At 40.9% G+C, this 22,398-nt stretch overlaps 1 protein-coding gene across 5 annotated transcripts in view; it reads right to left on the bottom strand.

The window, feature by feature from the left end:
* The window catches only part of LOC140372402 (DAZ-associated protein 1-like), a 67,723-nt gene extending 45,594 nt beyond the window's left edge, over positions 1 to 22,129 (bottom strand). The window contains exons 1-6 of one of the 5 annotated variants that reach the window (XM_072459497.1): positions 21,699 to 22,129; positions 21,314 to 21,362; positions 14,740 to 14,822; positions 12,270 to 12,417; positions 5,817 to 5,849; positions 4,137 to 4,280 (exon numbers count right to left, since the gene is read on the bottom strand). In XM_072459497.1, the coding sequence (XP_072315598.1) occupies positions 4,137 to 4,280; positions 5,817 to 5,849; positions 12,270 to 12,417; positions 14,740 to 14,822; positions 21,314 to 21,347 (442 nt within the window). In that variant the 5' untranslated portion in view covers positions 21,348 to 21,362; positions 21,699 to 22,129. The remainder of the gene's footprint in view (positions 1 to 4,136; positions 4,281 to 5,816; positions 5,850 to 12,269; positions 12,418 to 14,739; positions 14,823 to 21,313; positions 21,363 to 21,698) is intronic. The other 4 variants (XM_072459496.1, XM_072459500.1, XM_072459499.1 and 1 more) reach the window with 4 other exon arrangements.
* Between the last annotated feature and the right edge of the window lie 269 nt (positions 22,130 to 22,398).

Below are 22,398 nucleotides of genomic sequence, written 5' to 3'. Positions count from 1 at the left end.
CAGGACGTCCCTCCAAAATATATGAAAAGACGAGAAGGAAACTGGTCAGGGAAGCTGACCTACAGCAACATTAAAGTGCTGCAGGAGTCGGTATTTGCCGTGCTGATAGTCTCCTGTCCAAAAAGACTGTGCTGCAATAAAACAAAAAGGTGTTGTTTTTTTTAGGTGTGTATTTAATCATTGTTGAATTCTTTACATGATATAGCTATAGTAATATATCATATTACATATGATCTCACTTACGTATTGAAATTAAAATTATAGTTTTGATTTAATTTGTCATATAAATATATATAAAAACTCTTCCTCACCCTCTGCGGGCGGTCTCTATTTATCCGCCTTCAAGCTCAAGCTCGGGTCCTCTACCAGAGGCCAGGGAGCTTGAGGGCCTCGCACTGCACTTTTCTGGACCGAGATGTTTTTCCTGGATCTGCTCAAGCCCCTCCTCCAGTTTGGGGGTCATTCCTCCAGTTTGGGGGTCACTGCCCCAAGTGCCCCGGTCACTACTGGCACCACCGATACCTTCACGCTCCAGACCTTCTCCAGCTCCTCTCTGAGGCCTTGGTATTTCTCTAGTTTCTCATGTTCCTTTTTCCGGATGTTTCCATCCCATGATGCACTGCGATGTCCACCACCACGGCTTTCCTCTGACCCCTGAGACCACCACTATGTCCGGTTGGTTCTCCATCACCATAATGTCTGTCTGTATCTGGAAGTCCCAGAGGACCTTAGCTCGGTCGTTCTCCACCACCTTTGGAGGTGTTTCCCACTTTGTCCTTGGGGTCTCCAGCCCGTACTCTGCACAGATGTTTCTGTTCACTATGCCAGCTCCTGGTGATGGAGCTCCATGTATTCTGTCCCTGCAGCATCTTACACCTGCAGTTATGTGTGGGATGGTCTCAGGGCCCCCTTTGTACAGCCTACACCTTGGGTCTTGTCTGGTGTGGTAGATCTGGTGTTCAGGTCCTGCTCCTGTGCTGCCATGATCAGGGCCTCTGTCCTTCAGACCGGCTCTTTCTAACCATTGGTAGGATTTCGTGATATCAGCCACTTCAGTTATGTTCCGGTGGTACATCCCATGTAGGGGCGTGTCCTCCCATGATGGTCCCTCCAGCACCTCATTATCCTCTGTTACCCATTGTCTGAGACATTCACTGAGCACTTCATCTGTAGGGTCCTTGATGTACTTCTGGATCTTGGACGTTTTGTCCTGATAGTGGCGCTCACTAGTCCTCGGCCTGAGGCCTCCTTCCTCACGGCTAGTGTCCAGTCTCAGGGTGCTGGATTTGGGATGGAACCCTCCATGGTCAGGAGCTTTCGTGTCTTAACATCTGTGGTCTGTATCTCCTCCTTTGGCCAACTGATTATTCCTGCAGGGTCGGATCACTGGCAGGGCGTAGCTGTTTATTGCCCGGGACTTGTTCTTACCATTGAGCTGCTTCTGAGGACTTGCCTCACTCGCGTAGGTATTTGGCTGTAGCCGCTTTCCAAGACCGCTTTGGAAGCATCCCCCAGATAAGTCCAAATGTTGTTGGACATTTTGTCCTTAAACAAAGGGTCGTTAAGCAGACTGGCTTTGAACCTCCACAGTGTGTTCTTTTGTCTTTTCTACAAATCTACAGAAATGTAGATTTTTAGGATGGTCACTTAGGACTATAGTGATTTTAGATCTTTATTGAGAAAAAAAAAGGAGTCTATTCTGGAATAGATTGTATGCGGATTAGAAAAATGAGTATACTGGCCGTTTCGTAGTCTACCCTAAGGGTATATTTAATAATAATAAGTGTTGTGCAACACCCATAACATCTTATAAAATATCACCCATATCTTGGACCCCGCTCACAAACCCGGAAATGCAGACAGCTTAGTTTGAGATTTGCCCCCACCCTCGCCAAGAGCGATCTGCCTCCCCCACCCACCCGGAATAACGTAATCTCAGCGAGAGCGCGCGTTCCCCGCCCACTCCACAATGCCTAGCTTGGAGACGGTGGGAATGTAAAGTATGTAGGTATGACGTGTCCCTGTAGGTATGACGCGTCCCTGTAGGTATGACGCGTCCCTGTAGGTATGACGCGTCCCTGTAGGTATGACATGTCCCTGTAGGTGTCCCTGTAGGTATGACGTGTCCCTGTAGGTATGACACGTCCCTGTAGGTATGACGCGTCCCTGTAGGTATGACGCGTCCCTGTAGGTATGACGTGTCCCTGTAGGTGTCCCTGTAGGTATGACGTGTCCCTGTAGGTGTGACGCGTCCCTGTAGGTGTGACGCGTCCCTGTAGGTAGGCCCTGTCCGTCTGCACATCCGAGGAAAGGGAGAGATGTTGCTCAATAGCTAAAGAATGTCTATGTCTAATATAGGCTGAATGCGAAGATTCCAATCGCCACCACAAATTAGGGTTAGGGTTAATTAATCAATATTCCCCTTAACCAGTACACTCTGTATCCTTACGTTCAAAACTCTGTTCAGAAACTATTCGGTTTTAGATCAATATAGCAACTCCCCTCTTATGTTTGCCTCTGTATGATGGATAATAGGATTTTTTATAACAGAATTTTACAAGTTTTAGACGTTCAGTGTCATTCAAGTGTCTCTTGTAAATATAAAATGTTTGTTCGTTTGATTGGGTGCAACTTGATGCTACTTGAAACAATTCCGATGCCATTGGGTTGATTGTATTGATCCCACCGTTGACAACTTTTGAATATTTTTAATCTCTCTGGTCGAAAACAACAAACATACACAAGAACCATAGGAACACAGAGCAACTGAAAAGGTAAAAAATAAAACAAAAGGGTTCATGCTGGTAATGGGTATCGAACCCAAAACCTGATCAAAAAAGATCGTAAAGGGAGTGAAGTCATATCTTAACAAAGCACCTCTTTGGAATATCTGGAGCAAAGAAGACACGCTTGCCTTTGTCCTGGAGCCTCCATCTCGGACCTTACTGTCTGCAGATCGTCCATATTGTCCGAAACACACTGCTCAACTTCATCAATGCTCCGGTTATTCCATCAGCTTTCAATTCAGTGGTTACTGCCTCTGACGCTGCCGGAGCTATGGGAGCTAACAACTCGACTCGGCTTGAGCCACAATTACATTCTCTCCCCCTTCCGACGCAAACAAGTGGCGAGAGTCTCCATCCGCACTGGTGGAACTCTGCGTCTCCAGCGGGGCGGCAGTGTGGCTCTCAGGTTTGTTGGCCATGTTAGACTCGTTAGCCTCAATAGCCTCGTTAGCTTGTGATGCGGACTGTTTTCCAATGGAGCCGTGGGCCATCAGCTTTGTTTGTTTTGGTCCCGTGGCGCTACCGGATTGTGTCTTCCTTGTTTACTCATCTCTCGTCCTTGTTCTTTGGGATTAGGTGGGTCAAACGATGATTTTAAAACCAGGTTTTGCAGCAGTGTTGTCAGGTGCGTCACCATGACCGGAGGTCCACAAGTTTGAACTTTTAATTTATTAATACACAACTTGATGAGAATTTCTTACCAGGAATTGCTGCTCTACTGTAGCTTACACTGATGTTTCTGTTGGAAGATTGTCTTTTGGATCATATTACGAAGGTAAGCAGTTCATTTCAAAAGTTAAAACTTGTTTCGGCTAACCATCACAACCATAGTAAAAACTGTTCATCTTCTTGGTTCTGACGTCATCAGAGGCGCGGGACTCTGTGCAGGACTCTTTTGCAGCCATGGCACATAATGTACCTTCACCTCCATTAGTGCTGGCAATTTACCAGGGAACTTGCCACATAAAAAATGCAGGGAATTCAGTTATGTCTTCATTTACACATGTTGCTGCTTCCCAGGTAAGGTTGCATGTGTGAAAGGGGCTTAATAAAGTTACCAGGCCAAAAAATCCTTTAATAGTTTTTATCTCAACAGAACACTCAACAGTTTGAATTGCCGCAAGTATAATAATAAAAAAAGATTCAGAACACAAAACTGAATTTTCAAGAGCAGGTCAAATTCTGACCCATTTATATGGTTGTTGATTATGATTATATGATTTTATACTAATATAGTTCTAGCTGTCACTCAGGGATGAGATGGTGGACCCTCCCTTCTCACACGACTACAGATTTAGTAGATAATGTAATGTCCTCTGAAATATGCACAGTAATGACCAGAGTACTCACCAAAGTGTGGCGTTGTGCCGTAACCCTGGTGAGAATAGCCCTGAGGTGGGAAGCCGGCCGCTGGAGTGGTCACCAGGAAGGCATTGAAAGGTGAAGGGGGCTGTGTGGGGGTCCGAGCAGCTGTCAGGGCAGGAGCGTAGCCACCTGACAAAACAAGAGTGGGGACACTTAAGCTTATGACACAGAATCATCCTCCATGTCAAACACAAACAGGTGGCACAGGGTCTGCAGAGCTTTCCTCCAGTTACTCCGGTTTCCATTAAATAGCTTGCATTATAACTGACGTTGATCCTTGTTTGAATTGTGTATCCTGTTAAGGGTAAGGTATCAATCAACCTATATTTATAGAGTCCTTTACAACACTCAAAGAGACCAAAGTGCTTCACAATTAAAACAAAAATAATCAAGGCAATACAAAACATAAAACTAAGTAAAAACAAACTATACTAAAAATAATACAATAAAATGTCACTACATTACAGAGTGGTAAAAGCCAGTCTGAATAAATATGTTTTAAGCCTGGATTAAAAAAGGTTAAAATCTGTGATGTGCGCATGTCGGGGACAGTTTGTTCCAGAGTCTGGGGCCAACGACAGAGAAGGCTCGATCACCCCAGTGTTTAGGTCTGGCTCTGGGGACGTCCAGCAGAAGCTGATGCGTTGACCTTAAAGCCCTGCTTGGGTTTGGGACAGACAGTAGCTCGGCCAGATAAGGAGGTGCCAGGCCATTTAGAGCTTTAAAAACAAAAAGTAAAATGTTTAAATCAATTCTAAAAGAAACGGGAAGCTAATGGAGAGCAAAAAGAACTTCCTACTAAAACCGAAACTATTTCAGCTTTTCCGTGTCCCCTGCAGGAGTTTTTAGGTATGGTGAATTTTTATAAGCGCTTTATTCCGCGGGCTGTGTGTGTGTGTGTGTGTGTGTGTGTGTGCGCGCACGTGCGTGTGTGTGCGTGTGAATATATATATGTATAGTAACCTACTAACAATAATATACAAGCGGTGCTATAATAATAATAAGCTGTGATTACTTAGATAACAATGTATAAACAAACATAATAGTTCCAATAGGACATTGAAGAAATTTAAATGGCTTATGGTCAGGCCAGGAACAGAAATAAAAACCTACAGTTTAAGCTACGCTGCCCTGGGAGGAACTATGCTCTTCTCCCAGTTTGGCTGGACGGCTGGTCGTCCCAAACTTCTTCCATTTAAGAATTATGGAGACCATTGTGCTCTTAGGAACCTTGAGTGCTGCAGAAATTCTTTTGTAACCTGGCCTAAAAATGCATGTCAACAAGAAGCTAATTGAATCAAACTTGTTGGAACATATTGTCATTTTATTGAAAAAGCGGAGGACCATATTGAAAGTCAAAATAAGAGTGCTGTATGTATTTAACTGTGTTTGCGAGCGGGCTGACCCTGCACAACCGGGCTGCAGGTTGACCTGGAGGTGCTGTTATGAAGCAGAGCTTGACCAATTGCAGAGCAGGATCCATTCAAGACTGTGATCTGTCTCTGAAGCACAGCATCAGCAGCCTCAGTGAGAACACGTTAACTGTCTGCACATCGGTCTGACACAAGCACGTCTAGATAAACGCACAACACTGAAGCCAGCACATCGACACCAACATCAATGCATGCTTAACCAACAGTACAATTAAGTCATTAGAAGACTCACCAATGGGCTGGCCTGTGGTCGATACCCACACTCCTTTAGAGAAAAGAAAAACACTGTTAATATATCAGTTGAAGTAGGAACATGAAGGATTTCTTAGAACTGCTGCCCATCTTTATCCATGAAAAAGTAAGATCTGTGCTGCACAGTGGTTGAGTGGTTAAGGCATAGCACACATGTCGTGAGTTCTATTCCTGACTCCGACTATTTACTGCATGTCCTTGCTTCTTTCTCAACCCCCATTTCACACTGTACTTTCCTGTCAATAAAGCCGACGGGCACAACATCTCTTACACCCCCTTTAAACTGATGGGCCACACATTTTCCCAAATCTGCCTTGTTTTGATATCTGATTGGCCTCAGTTGCACCAGTGTTGATGATGCTTGTATTTACTGCCGTGTCATGTGACTCTTACATTATGATCAGCATACATCAAATATAGAGCAAAAACACAAAGAAGGTCACTGTTGTAATTCCCTTTGCTTAAGAAGCACAGCAGTAGTGCTCAGCTTCACTTTACACATACACACACACACGCACGCACACGCACACGGCCGATGACGCAAAAATCACATGATCGTGATCTGCAAAATGGGCCGCTCAGGCTTTAAGTCGTCATCACATTTGCCTTGAGGTAGATGATCCGTAAGTTATTGCAGTAGTGTCGCTTAAAGCTCCTTATGGAATCCTCTTGGTTAAACCGCGCTCTGATGGGGTCCTTTAAGTTCTGATGCATCCACCGTCAGCTCCCTGTTCAAACCTTGCCTGCTCCCGGAGCGGACAACAACACCGAGTAGCCAAGTGTTTCTGTAAACACACACGGAACTGCTCTTTTAGTGCAAAACATAATAGAGGTTCAGAGCCAAATGTGTCGTCCATCAGCAAGTGACTGACTCAGACTGAGCCAAATGATTTCCCACTGCATCCACAGAACGCCCGAAATTCAAGTACAAACAAGCTGGTGATTTACTCAACAAAAACGATAATTTCATGCGTGTCGTAGATATACAACAGCCATGGCCCTGTGAAAGTTGTCCTGTCTTATTTAGCTGAGAAAATGTGCTTTTTGAAGCTGCAGTTACCAAATGGCTGCGTATGGAAAGTGAAAGCACATCATGGTTTTGTCAAAGTCACGTTTGAAACACTGTAGTCCTCACTGCTCTTTTCTGCACATTTTCCTCCCTCAAACTGTCCAAACTGCTCAGAGGATGAAAGCCTGCTCCTACATTCACTTTGTTTGGCTGCGAGCAGCGCCAGATACACCGCTGCACGATGCGGACGTGAACGCCACAAGTATTCAACCCACGAGGTGAATTGATGAGCAGTTAAAAAAGCCTAAAATTGCCAAGGAAACACTGTTGATCTAATAAAGTCGATAGATTTGGTAGAATTTCATATGATCAACAGCCTTTTAATAAGAAATTATGTATATTTAATATAAACATATACTTATTATTTATATGATTAGGAAAAAATGGACACAAAGTCAGTGTGATCATCTCGGCCATGATCGGTATCGGCAGATAAAAATGTCAGATTATCGTGATCGGCCCAAATATCCTGATCGGAGCAACTCTACACATGAATCAGCAATGTCTGGTTCATGTGCAATGCATTATTTTAATAGATCCATGATGCCTTCCCATATTTTTTTTTTTTCATTCCGAAATCACATTGTACAATTTTGCAATTCATGTATTTGTATGTTGAAACCCATGAAGATCGGTTGTGTGGGTAGGTCTTCCGACATCACAATGAACCAAAGCACACAGCCAGGATAACCAAGGAGAGGCTCCGTGAAAAGATCTACAGGGAACTCATGACCTCTGTAATTATAAACAAGGGCTTCTGTACCAATAATAACACTGATTTTCTCAGGTGTTCAAATACTTATTTCCAGCAATAACTTACAGAATCTGTCTCTCAAAAAAAAAATGTTTTAAAGAATAAACGTGGAACACATAACATCACAAACCAGAACACACCAAGACCAGAGAGTGAAAATCTAAATCTGAACACAAACAGACTAATCTCAACTAAGCATCAAAAGCAACAAAATCACAGGACATTTAACTTAAAATAAAAGTCACATTTAGTTCAAAATTGGTCAAATTTGTACATTTGAAAATAAAGTCTGTTTTACCAATTCAACCTGGAGAGACTCAGACTAAATCGACGAGCATTATTGTATTATTATGTTCTTTGGCTCTCAGACCCAGGCAGAAGACATGAGCATTCTGGGATTGATGAGCATTTATGAGATGCCTCCCCCCCGGGGCCTGGACACTGGTGGTGGTCGAGAAGGCCCAGGATAATGAGGAGGACTTGGGTCGTGGGGTTTAAATAAGGCGAGCTGGGCTTTGGTTTGCTGCTGGGGGGTGTGTGAGCCGAGGGAGTGACCTGCCACTGCACAGGTGAGAAGTAAGGCAAAAATGAAGTAATGAAGCCTCAGGTCGTGTTCCAGGCTTGAATTATCGCCCAGGTTCCATTTGTCTGATGTCAGTTATGATATGTTAATCCAGTCCTTGGTCGTTGGTGAGGTCGGTGTCATCCATGTCTTTGTGATGGCCTCTGAACCCCGCTAATGGGAGAATAAAAACCTTGGACTTTTTGTTCTGGGCCGCTCCCTATGGGACCATGACTGCGAGTGATTTTAAATTATTTATTTTTACTGATTTGTTCAATAGGATAAACTTACTAACTTAATATTAATTCAAATGTAACAACAGGATTTGGTCCATTAAATTGACTTGTTGGGTATTTTAATGCTGTTTTGAACACTGCTGATTTGATTATCCGAAAAATGAACCACACAAATTAATTCTGAATTCTGGATCCTGTTATTTTATCACAAACACAGAAAAACAGGCCTTAAAGTGACTCCAAACATGTCTTTGAGAGCTTAACTCAATGCTTTGTGCAGCAACACAACTCTACAAGAGCCAACACATTGATGCATAACACAAAATGTCTAATGGACAAAATTAATCTCAGAATGAATTGTTTTTGGCACAGCCGTGTGTCACTTATGACTCTTTTCAGGCTTATTCAGAATCCAAGTCCACAAGTCCATTGGCCTCGGTGGTCACCTCTGATTCCTCCTCCCTTATCATTGCTGACAAAACCACTTATGATTTTACCTTAATGCACACATTCAGCCCACAGGCCTTATTGTCCACTTGAATGTGTTAAATTCGCATGCCCTCAAGATATATCCAAACCACAGGGGGGAGTAACTGAACCTCACTGTCAGGTCCCTAAGGCACTCAAACATAAGGACCCTGCTGACCACATCCAAAAGTGAATGTGATAAAAGACACAAGAAAAAGGTGCACCTGTAGCAAATACCAATCTTCAAATTGCCATCAAAATATGTGAAACCCAAAAATAAGACTGAAAACAAGCAGAAAAATCTGCAAAAGCGGGAAAACCAAATACTTGCCTAAACAAAATCAGCATAGCATAGTATTTTTGCCAGGTAAAAATATCAGTTTTCTGAACTGACTCCAAGACCTGAAACAATGAATGTCCAGCATATAAAACATGAGACACACAGGTTCTGTTTTGTAAATGGACACAAAACAGGGTTAGTCATGTCCTTAGAGAAAATGATGACAGAATTTAAACCCACAAACACTTCAGGGTCGCCACGAGCAACAACAATCCCTTCTTTAACCACAAGAGGGAGCCATTTATACTTCCTACCAATTTCTGTTTTAAACCTTTCATTCCCGTGCACGCTTCTCCTTTCACTGAGGTTACTGCTTTCAGTACGACTGCGACTCTGAACAACAGACAGTCAATGCTTAGGTTTTAGATTTTTTTTTGCATCAATTTTAGCTGATTATTTTTGTTGGGATATAAATCTTAGGTCATTCTTTCATAGCCCTAGTGTTCAATTTGTTTGCAAGAGGTGTTTGCCTTTGATGAACTGCCTGAGTAGAATCTGTAAATCGATCAACAACTCTTCAAGATGAATCCCTTTTAACATAGCCACACCCCCTTTAAGGTAAATTAGCTCCCAGCTAATAACTCAATCAGCCTAGCATTAGCAGGTAGTTTAGCCTTTCCAAATACATTACAAGCTAAATTTGTATTTTGTAAAAGTATTTAATCACTTAATCAACATTAGTCTGTGTACAACTTAGCAGTTTAGGCACATTTAGCCTGATATTGCCAGAGAGTTGGCGAACGGACGACAGGACCATGATCATGGGGCGGAGGGTGCCACGACAGGGGGGACAGTAAGCAATCGGATCTGACCTCAGAACTTTAACACAGCATTATAGCGGACAATTTCAAAAACCCTTTATTTCAAATCAGCTTTCTCTTGAACCAGGGACAGCCTTCTCCAGAACACGGAGTTGGTTTTACACTTCTTTATTTCAGCAGAGTTCACTTCAGTGATCTTGGTCAGGTTGCCGAGTATTACCAAGCTGTCCCAAAGTTTCTCTTCGAACTCATCAAATCTGGAAGTCAGTTTATGAATGGCTGAAGTGAGGACTGCCAGCTCTGATAGTTCTTGTTTGAAATAACGACATTGTGGGTGTATAGTGGCTGGTTTGGTTGTCAGCGCTGTTATTTCCATGGCATCTTCGTGATCCGTTGCCACCATCGGTGCAGGGCTTTTGGAGGATGGAGCTGGTGTTTCGCATGGCATCTTTAACTTCTATGATGAGTGCCCAAAGTTTTTATAAGAAGTCTTTAACAAGGAGTTTTGTTGCTGAGACGAAGAGGAAACAACAGAAACCCAAGTGGAGGTCTAAGTTGGTAGTTTGAGATCTGTGTATGACAGCTCAGAAAAGACAGCCTGCCCAGACATCTTCATCTTCCAGCTCCGTATTTTTGAGAGGACAGATCGAGGACGAGGACAGTCACCAGCTCTAACCTCGTAGACTGAACAGATTGAACCAAGAGGGCAGGACATGCTCAAATCTCCGTTTGCTCGCAAGTGCAAATAAAATAATCCAAATCTTGCTCAAAATCCCCCCGTCTGTTACGGGGCAACAGCATCAGGAGAAGTGGAGAGGGAAGTGCTGCTTTTCACAGGATGCCAGGGCAGTCAGAAGTCCAGCTGAGCCCGAGAGGCACACCGCACATGCCCAGACCCTGCACCTCTCAGCGGGTTTGCCTCTGTGCTGCCTCTGACTCCCAGGAAGAGATTTGCTGGGCACTTGCCATGGTGCTTGATTTACAGCGTGAAATGAAAATTGGTTTGTTTCCAATTTTGTATTTTCCATTTCAAAATGACAGGGACCAATTAGGCTTAAATTCTGCTATTTCCTGACCACAGACGCCATGTGAAAAAGGCCTGCACTCGGCACAGTTGCAGAATGGCGAGCACTCTTGCCTCCTTTTGTCTGGGTGGGCACTGCGGTTTCCCCAATCAACCCATATTATTTTTTATTCCACATTCAAGGCACTCAAACCACTTCACGAGGGATGTAGGTGAAGTGTCATTCCCAAGGACACAACGAAGTTTCCTCTGACCATCCCGCTGTGTTTCACCGGTCTCCCAAGTACTAACCCTGCTTAGCTTCCAAGAGCTGATGATATTGGCACATGGCAAACAGGTCTGGCCCACCTGTTACCCTCAGTAACCTATAACATGCACTAGATCAAATCCTCCAGCTTTGGTCGTCCTGAGCAAGCCTGAAGATGGGTCACTGAGCGTTGTACAGCAGTTGCACATTGCTCCTGACAGGCTTTACCAGCAGCATTAAAGGATGGCTCAAATACAGAGAATGAATTTCCCTCAGGAAAGATTAATTAAGTATCCCTTAATCTTAACCTTAAAAACATCCCTTCTAACAGAAAGAAATATATAAAAATCATTTTTTTCCATGTAGACACAACACTTTTTCACAATTTATTCTTTGTTCCAGTTTATCCTATCTATTAAAATATTGGGTCATCCTTACTGACTGGTAGGAGTAATGGGTTTCTGGTGGTCATTCAGGACTCATAGAACCATAGTTTTGTTTTGATAGGATTTTTAAGTTCATCATCAGTTTAATTGGGCCAAATGTCCTGAGTTCCATAAACAGAAACCGAAAAAACGGGTCATTTTTCTGAACCTCCTGATAAAATCTAGTTTGGGTTTAAGGAGCCCTCGACATTTGCCAACTGTCTTTACCACTCTCTTTTCACGTTATGACTGTCAAATAAAGTTCCACAAATCCTGTGGTCCACAGGCTTGTGTCCCACCCCCCTTTGACCCACTCACCCTGTGGCCATAGGCCTGTGTCCCACCCCCCTTTGAACCACTCACCCTGTGGGCCATAGGCCTGTGTCCCACCCCCCTTTGAACCACTCACCCTGTGGGCCATAGGCCTGTGTCCCACCCCCCTTTGACCCACTCACCCTGTGGGCCATAGGCCTGTGTCCCACCCCCCTTTGAACCACTCACCCTGTGGGCCATAGGCCTGTGTCCCACCCCCCTTTGAACCACTCACCCGGTGGGCCATAGGCCTGTGTCCAACCCTGGGTTGGCTGTGTGGCCCAGCCGTTAGCTGCACTCAGGATGCCCCTGGGGGCCCACTGGCCTGGGCCAAGCTGCCCTGGAGCTTTGCAGTCACGAGGTTCGGCTTTTTTTACTTCCACCTGGACAAAGGAAATGCAGAGCACATTTGGTATCACTGCAGAACAAACACACGAGCACCTTCCTTTATAATCTTCAACATTGGGCCAAGATTTCCCTTTATCTTTATATATTTCTGTGGCAAAAGTCAACAATGCTAATTTTATTTCTGACTAACAAGGAGTCTAAAACTGTGTTTTGCAGGTACTATGGAAGTATATTAGGAGAGAACTGATATTACCATTGAGCAAATAATTATTCTCCAAACATATTTTTAAGCAAGCTGTACCTGAGAAACACAGGTTGGATATGTGACATCTACACTATTTGTTTAAAAGGCATCTAAAAAGGTCAACACTTACCTTTCTTTAGCTAACACTTTTCAAAAAGGCAATTATGACTTTTACTTCAGTTTTAGCAGGGAATGGACAATAGAGACAAATTTGTGTCTCACATCTGATAGAATATCAAACATGCAGGGTTTCATAAAACGGTAAAGTAATCATCTTCATACTGTGTCATGCATGGACAAAATACAATTGAATTTACTTCAAATTAGTAGAGTCAATTCTGGTGAATGTCTTTTCACCTTACATGTGTTATTACAATGGACCTTTGACTAGTCCAGCAAATTATCCATTAATGCGTTCTAACAGGAGTTTAGTCCTGTAAAGCTGCACGGACAATTCATGCTTTAAAATAAATGGCTTCAGTAAGAAAGTAACTAGGCGAAGCTTCCTGCCATTAACCAGAGCAAAGAAACAGCCTGCTACTGAGGGAGCCAACCAGAAATAGACTTAGGGTTGAGCTATTGGGGTCACCTTGCAGGAGGAAAATGAATCTCAAATTCCTGGGCGCTTTAAGGTGTAGGCTGTCCTCCTTCTCTGTTGACCTAAATACACGCACATGCTTCCGGCAGCTACCTGGCCCCTGTCCCGTGGGCATCACGCCTTGCACTGATGGATAACATGACTTTTGTTCAGTCCCCAACAACTGAACTGGGACTTGTGACACAGTTTGATGTGCTCCAATTTCTAATTTTGTAACTCAGATCTCCCCGTCTCCTTTAAGTCCCAGTGTAAAGTAATGTTCAGTCAAGAGCTCTATTCTGATAACTCAGATAGAGCTGGGCAAATAATCCATTTTTAATCAAATCAAGATCTGAGCTTTTCAAATAGTCACTGATGAGTTTTTAGTATTTTTAATCACGAGGTCAACATTCAATCATGTTCAAGGAAGTAACATGAAATATATGAATTTCATCATCAATCTATATCTGGGTTTCTTTATTCCCCAAATGACCAGTTTCAGACGACCTCTGAACATGTTAACCCAGACCCAAGGACACAAGCCTTTCCACTAGTAATGATGAAGATTTACTCATCATTACTAGAAGATCAGTCAGATTAGATATATATTGTGATAGGAGACAGGTCCCATCTAAAATGCTAGTTGAAGAGTCAAAAAAGGACAATACAGAAACCAGATTATGTCGTAATGTCATTCAAGTGTCCTTTTCTTTGGAGAGAGAGAAGAGAACACACCTAGAGCTCTCAATGGAGAAAAGCTGCTCACTTACGTTGAAGAGAATATTCTTTAGCAGAACAATCCAGACAAACCAGTTAAATGTATTTGTCCAAAGTCCACCTGTGTCTAACTCAACCCACTGTCCACATATGGATGGAAGGTCAATCCTGAATGGTTTGTTACGCAGTTTACAGCAACAGTAAACTTAACTAACGTGTTTCTTCTGGTCAGCAGCTCACTTTAAGCCTCTACAGCTGGAGTCAGGCCCCAAACACCCATATGTCACCTCACAGCCCAATATTCTGACTGAAGCATGTGTCAGACGCAGCAGCATTTGGAACGTTTTCTCAAATGTAAATGTGATTCCTGATGAGCAAACACAGTATGGAGATTCTTAAACTGAGGTCACCGGGATTTAAAAAAAAAAAAATAGAGAAAAGAATGTTGATATGTAAAGAAATTAGAAAACACGTAAGAAACAAAGTACTTAGACCAATCCTGTAGGTGACTAGTTAGAATCAGTATTGTACATTTTATTGCATTTATTTCATGTAATTATCTCAAGACCGAAATATGTTCATAGTTGTTTTGTACGCCCAATAACATCCTAAAGGAGAGGTCAAGTTAAACAAAGGCTTGAGCGACTTTGATATATACATCAATTATTCTATACACACGTTATAGAAATACTCTAAAAATGCTAAAGCAATAGCAATATGGGATTATATTTTGATGGATAGATGAACAATGATTGGAAACTTCTCATCGCTCAAGCCTTTGTTCAGTTTGAAGGGTAAAATAAAACTACAACTACACACTTTTTTGCCCATGATGTCGTGAAAATGCATGTTGACAGCCTGGTCCACTGATTGTTCAGCCTCGAATGTAATAAATCCAAAACCTAGCCAACGACCAAGAGTGAATCAAGGTAGCAGGGGTTGTGACAACACAAGATGAAACAGTATCAGGCTTCAGCAGTGAGGGCGGCAAGTGACGTTCAGATGACGATGCAAATAGCACACACTTGGTACAAATGGGTTTAGTTTTCACTATTTTTACCAGATTGAACTTAATCTAATATTAATGTATTTGGTGCACATTTTAGCATTTGGTGCTTAAAGCTGAGGTGCCTAATTTTCAAACAGTGAAATAAGAAGGTTGGTATTAACATGTCGAACTCATTCTTAGCTCCAACAAAACCTTTGGCCACTAGAACACCTTTGAAACGGCTTTTTCAGACATGTAATTGAAGCAGGTGATAATCCTGCAGCGCCGATCAGCATCAAAGCATCAAAGTGACTTAACATAGTTCTTTCAAGTTTGAAAAGATAACATGTTTTCTAATTAGATGAAGAAAGCGTGTTGAAGCTTTTACAAAACACTTTTTGACACAGAATTGACTAATTATGAGGGAAAGTAAGTTGGGGTACCCCAGCTTTAAATGTTAGGTGCCGTGTTCAGAATGGTGTGCAGGTCCTTGTGTCATCTCATGTGAACCCCACCTGAACCTGCCCTTTGGTAAATTGCTGTGACGCACACTTGCAGCAGCCATTGTTAATGCATAACAAATTATGAAATTTTTTTTGTGTTTTTATAGTACATTTACTTTGAGTCAGTAGAACAATGGACAATAAAAATATTACAGATATACAAACAGAAACACAGAGATAAAGGCAAAACAGTGAGATTTAAGTTTTAGGAGTGTAAATACAGGGCAATTTAAAATACATCAGATTGTTGTTTGGATACACAATAATATTAAGGCCAAATGAAAGCTCAAGTCATTGGCATTGTATGTCCTGCTCCGCAGCAATCTCCTTGTGATTGGGGGAAGTTTGCTCTATGGTAGAACTGGGTTGAGAGCTACTCAACCCAGGGACTTAACCTGAATCCAATTAAACCTCCTCAGAGAAGAGTCCCGTACAGAGATCAGTCAATGAGCTGTCCTACATCCAAATATGAGACTGTGCGCTTACACTGACAAATTCTCTATAAGCCGAGCACACATGCATCTAGGGCTGCGCAGAACTTCAATATAAAACAAATTTAATATTGTATTAGCTATGCAGTATATATTAGAGACGTCACGTTTTAGTTTCCAATAGCGTCAACCACAGCATAATGTGACCAGATATAATGTAAAATGTTCTAATTACATTTAAATTATATTGAGTTATTTGTGAAATTGGATTGTAGAAACTATGACAGTTTGGCAACACTATAGTCAACAAAAGAGGCCAACTCAGTTTTGTGCACAGCCTCTGGCCAATGTAATGGATGGAATGACAAATGAGGGCTTTAGCCTGTATCTCTGTGGCACTGGTCAATGCAGTGACCTAAAGAAGAAAAGACATATCTTGAAGAGACACGGTAAATCACATCCAAAACAAAACATTCACAGGGAGCAGGGCACAGGAGAAAGAAAACAGAAAACTTACAAATACTTAACAAACTATGTGGGAGAACACATACTATACTTCTTATGTAAGAGCATCAGGTTAAAGCTAAAGTCAACTTTAGTTCAATACACAATAACAATCTAGGTTTGGAGAGTGCAAAGGTCATGTTAAAGCCACATGACAAACTATTTGGATGCATTCTACTTACACATGAGTGGAGTTGCCAGTTTACAGGGAGGCCTAGCTCATTAGAGTGGACTTTGAAGTGGACAGATCTCATAGTGGCTGCTCAGGTTTGTAAGTGATTTCCTGAGCAATTTCCTTTCACAAGACAAACGTTTGCCTCCTCGAGATATTCAAACTGCTCTCAAAATGCGAGCAGCAAGTGAACGTGTGATGAAGTGCATTGTTACTTGCAGAGGCCACCTATTTTCTGTAACCTGGGAAATTGACCAGCATTGAATCCCTATTAAACTGAGATTTTAACCATTTTAATAAAACTCTTCCTCCTCTGCTCAACCTTTGTAAATGACAAAAACTTTTCAAAACTCATAAATAATCTCAGGTTTTGAATGAATTAGTTTGGAAAATGTATCATTAAGTGAAAGCTACTCACTACTAATTTATGCATTTTGGAGTTGTTCAACTGTTCATAAATATTGGGCTGAAATTAATAAAGCACTGCACAGTCTCTTTATTAACATTTACATCCAGTTCCAATTTGATAAACATATAGAACATAACTTAAATATAACAAAACACAAAATGAAAAACACAAGTAAACATCAACTAAACATAAATACAAACAAAATCAAGGTTTATTTGCATAAAAATACTAGCCCTATTTGGTCCAAAGTCATTCTAATTTGTCTATTTCCAAATTAAGTCTGAATGTCGTTTTTCGGTGCTCTTGCTTTGTTTCATTTCTTGGTTACAATAACTCCATATTTGTTCAAATCTATAAAAGTTCTGTTTCTCGAAGTCCTATAATTCTTTAAATATGTCAATACTTTTCATATGATTATATTTTACAATCTGATGAAAAACGTGTGCCGTTAGGTGCAAAACCTGGGTCATAGGCCATCCAGTTTAAGATTTTAACATTGTGTGCGTAACAGGCAATTTCATGTTCCATCCCATCCATTGTGACACCCTTATGTTTTTGATTGCTTTACATCTGGAACCACTGGCCCAATATATAACATAAACAGGAGAGGAGACCAGGCACAGCCCTATCTGACCCCTCTCTTAAGGGTCCATCAAGTGGCCATTGATTCTAATTCTTGATGATAAAGAGCCCCAATATTTTTTACAATCAAGTCAATTTGAAATTTGTTTAGCAACTTAGATAAATAAGACCATCTTACAGGATCTAAAGCTTTCTAACTAATGATCACAGCCTTGTCTTGCTGTTTTTGTATGTGGTTCATTATGTGTAGAGATTGTCTTATGTTGTCTTGTGTTTGTCGTCTGCTACTAAATCCTGTCTGATCCTTGCAAGTTCAATTTGGGAATATTTGTTCCATTATTTTGGACATAATTGAGGGGTCTATACAATAGTCCCCATTCAGAATAGAAATGGGCCTATATGAGGCCTTCCCCTCTTTAGGTATTAGAGATATGATGGCTTCTTTCCAACTTGGAGGGATCAGTATTTTTAAGTGCCCAGTTAAATGTTGTTGAAAGCACAAGGTTATGTCTTTCTTTAAGAGCTTTGTACCACTCTGAGGTGAACCAATCACTCCCCAGAGATTTATTGTTCTTTAATCTTTTGATGCACCTTGTATTTCAGATTCTGTTATTTCACTTCCTAATTTTTTATTTTCCCCTCATGAAAAACGTGCAAATTGAGGGTGTCCATAAAGGAATTTATATAATCTTCTTTATCCCGTATTTTTAAAAATAGATCTTTCAGCTTGAGGCTTTCAGTTTCCAGGATAATATTTCAGACAATGTTGATCCACTCTCATAATATCTTTGTTTGGTAAAAAGCATTTTCTTAACCATTTCTTGTGAGGTCAAGTTATCTCCTCGTATCTTTTTAAATTCCTGTGGCATTTGAGGACTCCCCTTCTTGGCATTATCTAACTCTAGCAATTTTAGTCGTTCTTGCAGATCATTTAGCTTTTTCTCCCTTTTTTCCTTTTTTGCAGAGGCTATGGCTATGATTTTTCCTCTCAAAACTGCTTTAGAAGCATTCCAGAGGATGGGCAGGGAAGTGTATTCCTCCAGAAAAGTCTTAATATCGTTTTTAATTTTTTTTCTTTAAACAAGGGGTCATCAAGCAGAGTGACATTGAACGTCCATATTGTGTTTTTTTGTCTTTCCTCCAAGTCTAGAGTGATATAGATATTAGCATGGTCCCTTAAGTCTATTACGTCAGAATCTGCCTCCGTGGTTTTTGATTTTTATAAAATAGTCTATTCTGGAATAGTTGCATGTGGATTAGAAATATGGGTATATTGGCGTGCATTATGATTCATCTCCCTCCAGATGTCAATCAGTCCTATATTCTTCATGAATTTATTAACTTATTTATTGTTCCTCCCGTGCCGGGACCGGGAACTCAGATATTTATCCTACTCTAGGTACTCAGGACCTCCTGATGAAAAGGTGTTATTGGTTTCACCAGAAACTAAACCTCTTTGTTTCCTATCAAACTAGCCTCTTTGTTTACTATCTGTCCTTTAATGGGCATTAAGCCTCCTATTATCCCTGGCTCACTCTCTCACCTCCCTGTGTAATTGATTAGCATCCGAATTCCCTGGGCGTCTACCTCTGCAGGGATTCAAAATTCTATAATAAACGACTTGAATCTTAACCCCCGTTTCCATTTAATGATGTTTTTTTCTTTTTTAACACAGTTTGCCTCTTTAACTCCTCTTTCAAACCATCTTTTTTCCCTGCTTAGAATCTTCTCCTCACTGTCTTTGATAGAGTGGTTTGTGGCTTTAAGATGAAGATGCACGGCGCTCTGTGGTCCTGAACGCCAGTGTCTTCTGTGCTGATAAAGCCTCTTGTGCAGCAAAGGCTGTTTAGTTTCTTCTATGTAACGCTCTTCACAATTTTCTTCAGTGCATTGGACAGAATAAACTACATTGCTCTGTTTTGCGTCGGCATCTTGTCCTTAGGGTGAACTAGTTTTTGTCTTAAAGTGTTGCGTGGTTTAAAATAAACAGGGATTTCATGTCAGACAGTCCCGAGACATAAGGGATAGAAACACCCGTCCTTCTCTCTTCTGTTTCCCTTTTGTCCCTTTTGTCCTGCTTTTTGGTTCTCTTCACTCTCTTCTCTTCACTTGGTATAAGTGGGATGAATATATTGAACAATACATTTTTGAATACTTTCCTCGCTGTGATGTGTGTTTTTTCCCCTTCATCTAAAGAGGCTTGTCAACTTTTTTAAACATTAGTATAAAATCCATATAAAATAAACCAAGGCTTCCCTTTAATAGGACACACTCTGAACCCTAAATACAAAAATGTACATGCACAAAAACGGCTAAAAAAAACAATGTATTCTCAATTTTAATATATTTTCATCATCAGAAAATAAATAAAAATACTACTTAAATCCTTTAAATGCCAGTTTGAAAACTTGGATTTCACACATGCAGTAAAATTGTCATGTTAACTGTTGACAACTTAACTGAAAAGTAATTTCAGTTCAATCTATACTAAAAAAAGTAAACCTGAATGTATAAAGCCATTATATTTGGCTGATTACGTTAACTTATTCAAACATATTATTTTAAGTATACTAATAACCTATTAGCATAACTTTATAATTTGATTTCATTAAGCTAATCACATACAAGAGGAATTGGAATCTAGAATAACTTGAATGAGACAATACTGTATACTGTACAACAATAATTGTGAATAATTGTTAAATTATGAAATTTCTTCTCACAACAATAGTAATTAATGTCCACAAACAAAAACGGTTATAAAAACAGAAAAACAGCTAAGAATAATATTTTAGCTTGTTTTGGCTAAATCTAAAGATCTATCCTTGCCTCATGAAAGATCCCAAATATAAAATCAAACTTTAACACTTTAAATCCCAGTTTTGAACATTTTTCAAAAATGTCCAAACTGAAGCAAAAGTATCACAGGGAATTTTTAGTTGTGTAGAATTAGATAACAATCGGTTGTGATGACCTTCTGATTGATTTTAATTGAACCTTCTGATGAAGATGGAGAAAAAGCTTTTTATACAACCATCTTAATAACAATTAAATATAACAAATGTTTTATTTATATATAGTTTCATTTTTGCTAAATTTATCATTTATGCAGTTTATCACTCAAATATATATTTGACCAATTACTGGCATGTTTTACATGTTTGTTATTTTCCCTTTGATTATAATGGGGCATTTTGTTTCCTCTGATTTTTGCTTCATTTTCAAATATCTAATAATAATAGATAAACTAAATAAACTAAAAACATTTTTATTGATCACCAATCTAATTTCATAGACAACATGTACAATTTGCTATTTTTATATACGTTTTTAAACTTTTTTCTTACATGAAATTCATTGTTTTTCCACTTTATACATAATGGGGGCAATAAAGGGTTAAGGTGACCACTTTGTTCAGGTGATAAAGTGACAGTTGGACAAGACACCTCACCTGACTCTGTGACCTCAGAAGTAACTTACAAACACAAGCTGCGGAGTAATAAATAATGGATTCCTAAAAAGAGGAGTTTGTTAAGCTTGTAAATTGAAATAGAAACCTAAAGACCTTATTAATCTAATGAGTTGAAAAAAAATCGACTTCCATTTGGCTGATAACCTGCCTGCTGTGCTCATCTAAGCCTGTATATTGCACAAAGTATGTTACCCCCAAGTGATAGTGTCTATTGTGTATTCCAAGGTCATTAACAATAAACCAAACAGGAGGTATGCTTTTGGGCCATAATAGTTTGTCATGTGATTTAGATGGAGAGGGGGTGAGGGAGTGAATGTGGGATCAGCTTTTACCTCGGGGCCTCTGCTTCTCCGCGTCATAGATCATTACCACCTCTGTGACCTTGAGACAGGACAAAAGAAAACAGTGAGCGCAGTCGGACATGCACCGAGCACCATAAAGAAATTAAACATCCCGACTCATATCCCCCTCAGACCACTGTTCATTTGACTGAAATAGAATACATACTCTGGTTTCTACTGGAGCGCTATTGCACGGTTCAAGTTAGCACCGCTCAAGTTGAGTTGGCATGGCTGGGGATCGTGTGGCTCAGGTTAGCGCTGGGTTAGCATGGCAGAGTCCTTTGGTGATGCAGTGACTTGACCTCTGCCATAGCGCTCCAACGGAAACGAGGCCAATGACAAAATAAGGCTTGTGTGGTGCTTTATCCATACTTACCACTCCGAATCGATTGAAATAGTCCCTGAGTTCGGGCTCTCCGCAGTTATGGGGGATGCCGCCTACAAATATCTTCTTAGACTTATTGCTATCAGTTTTGCTGCCCTTCTGAAAGAGAACAGGGAGTGGATGGATTTGGAAGGCTGTTAAATGATCACTCAGGGAAAAGGCCACTGAGCCCACATCTATTCAGCCCAAGTAGCAGAAAGCAGGCTCTGTTTTGGCCCTGGACTGACATGACATTAACACGTTAGTACAGACACGTCTCCACAGATCACAGAGCACGCTCCAGCCATTTACTCACTATTACTATCCAACACACTGCCGCTCTACTGAGGAGCACAATAAGAGCTTTCCTACTGCAGTATTTAGGACCTTCTCTGTCGTATAGTAGCTCAGCAAGTTAATATGCAAGAGTTGCACTACCTTAATGTCTTAGGTGCAATTACTTGCAATAAGTAGCAGGGCTACAACAATTACTCGAGTAAATAGAGCAATTTGATTACAAAAAAGCTTCATTATTTCATTGGCTCGATGATTCGTTTAATTTACATATTAAATCAAAAACACGTGAATCTGTGCCACGCAGCGCGCACGGAACGACTTGTGGCGCTTTTGTTTCATATGGAGCTTGTTCCAGACCTGCAGGAGCTAAAGATCAGAGAGCGGCGCGTTTTAAACTCACGAGTGACTGGGAAGA

This window comes from Eucyclogobius newberryi, unplaced genomic scaffold (assembly GCF_026437365.1).
Source record: "Eucyclogobius newberryi isolate DKJ021-1_F unplaced genomic scaffold, fEucNew1.0.hap1 SCAF_227, whole genome shotgun sequence".
In the NCBI taxonomy this organism is placed as follows: Eukaryota; Metazoa; Chordata; class Actinopteri; order Gobiiformes; family Gobiidae; genus Eucyclogobius; species Eucyclogobius newberryi.
The sequence above is the reverse complement of the archived record's forward strand: the minus strand, read 5'-3'. Positions and strand labels throughout refer to the sequence as shown.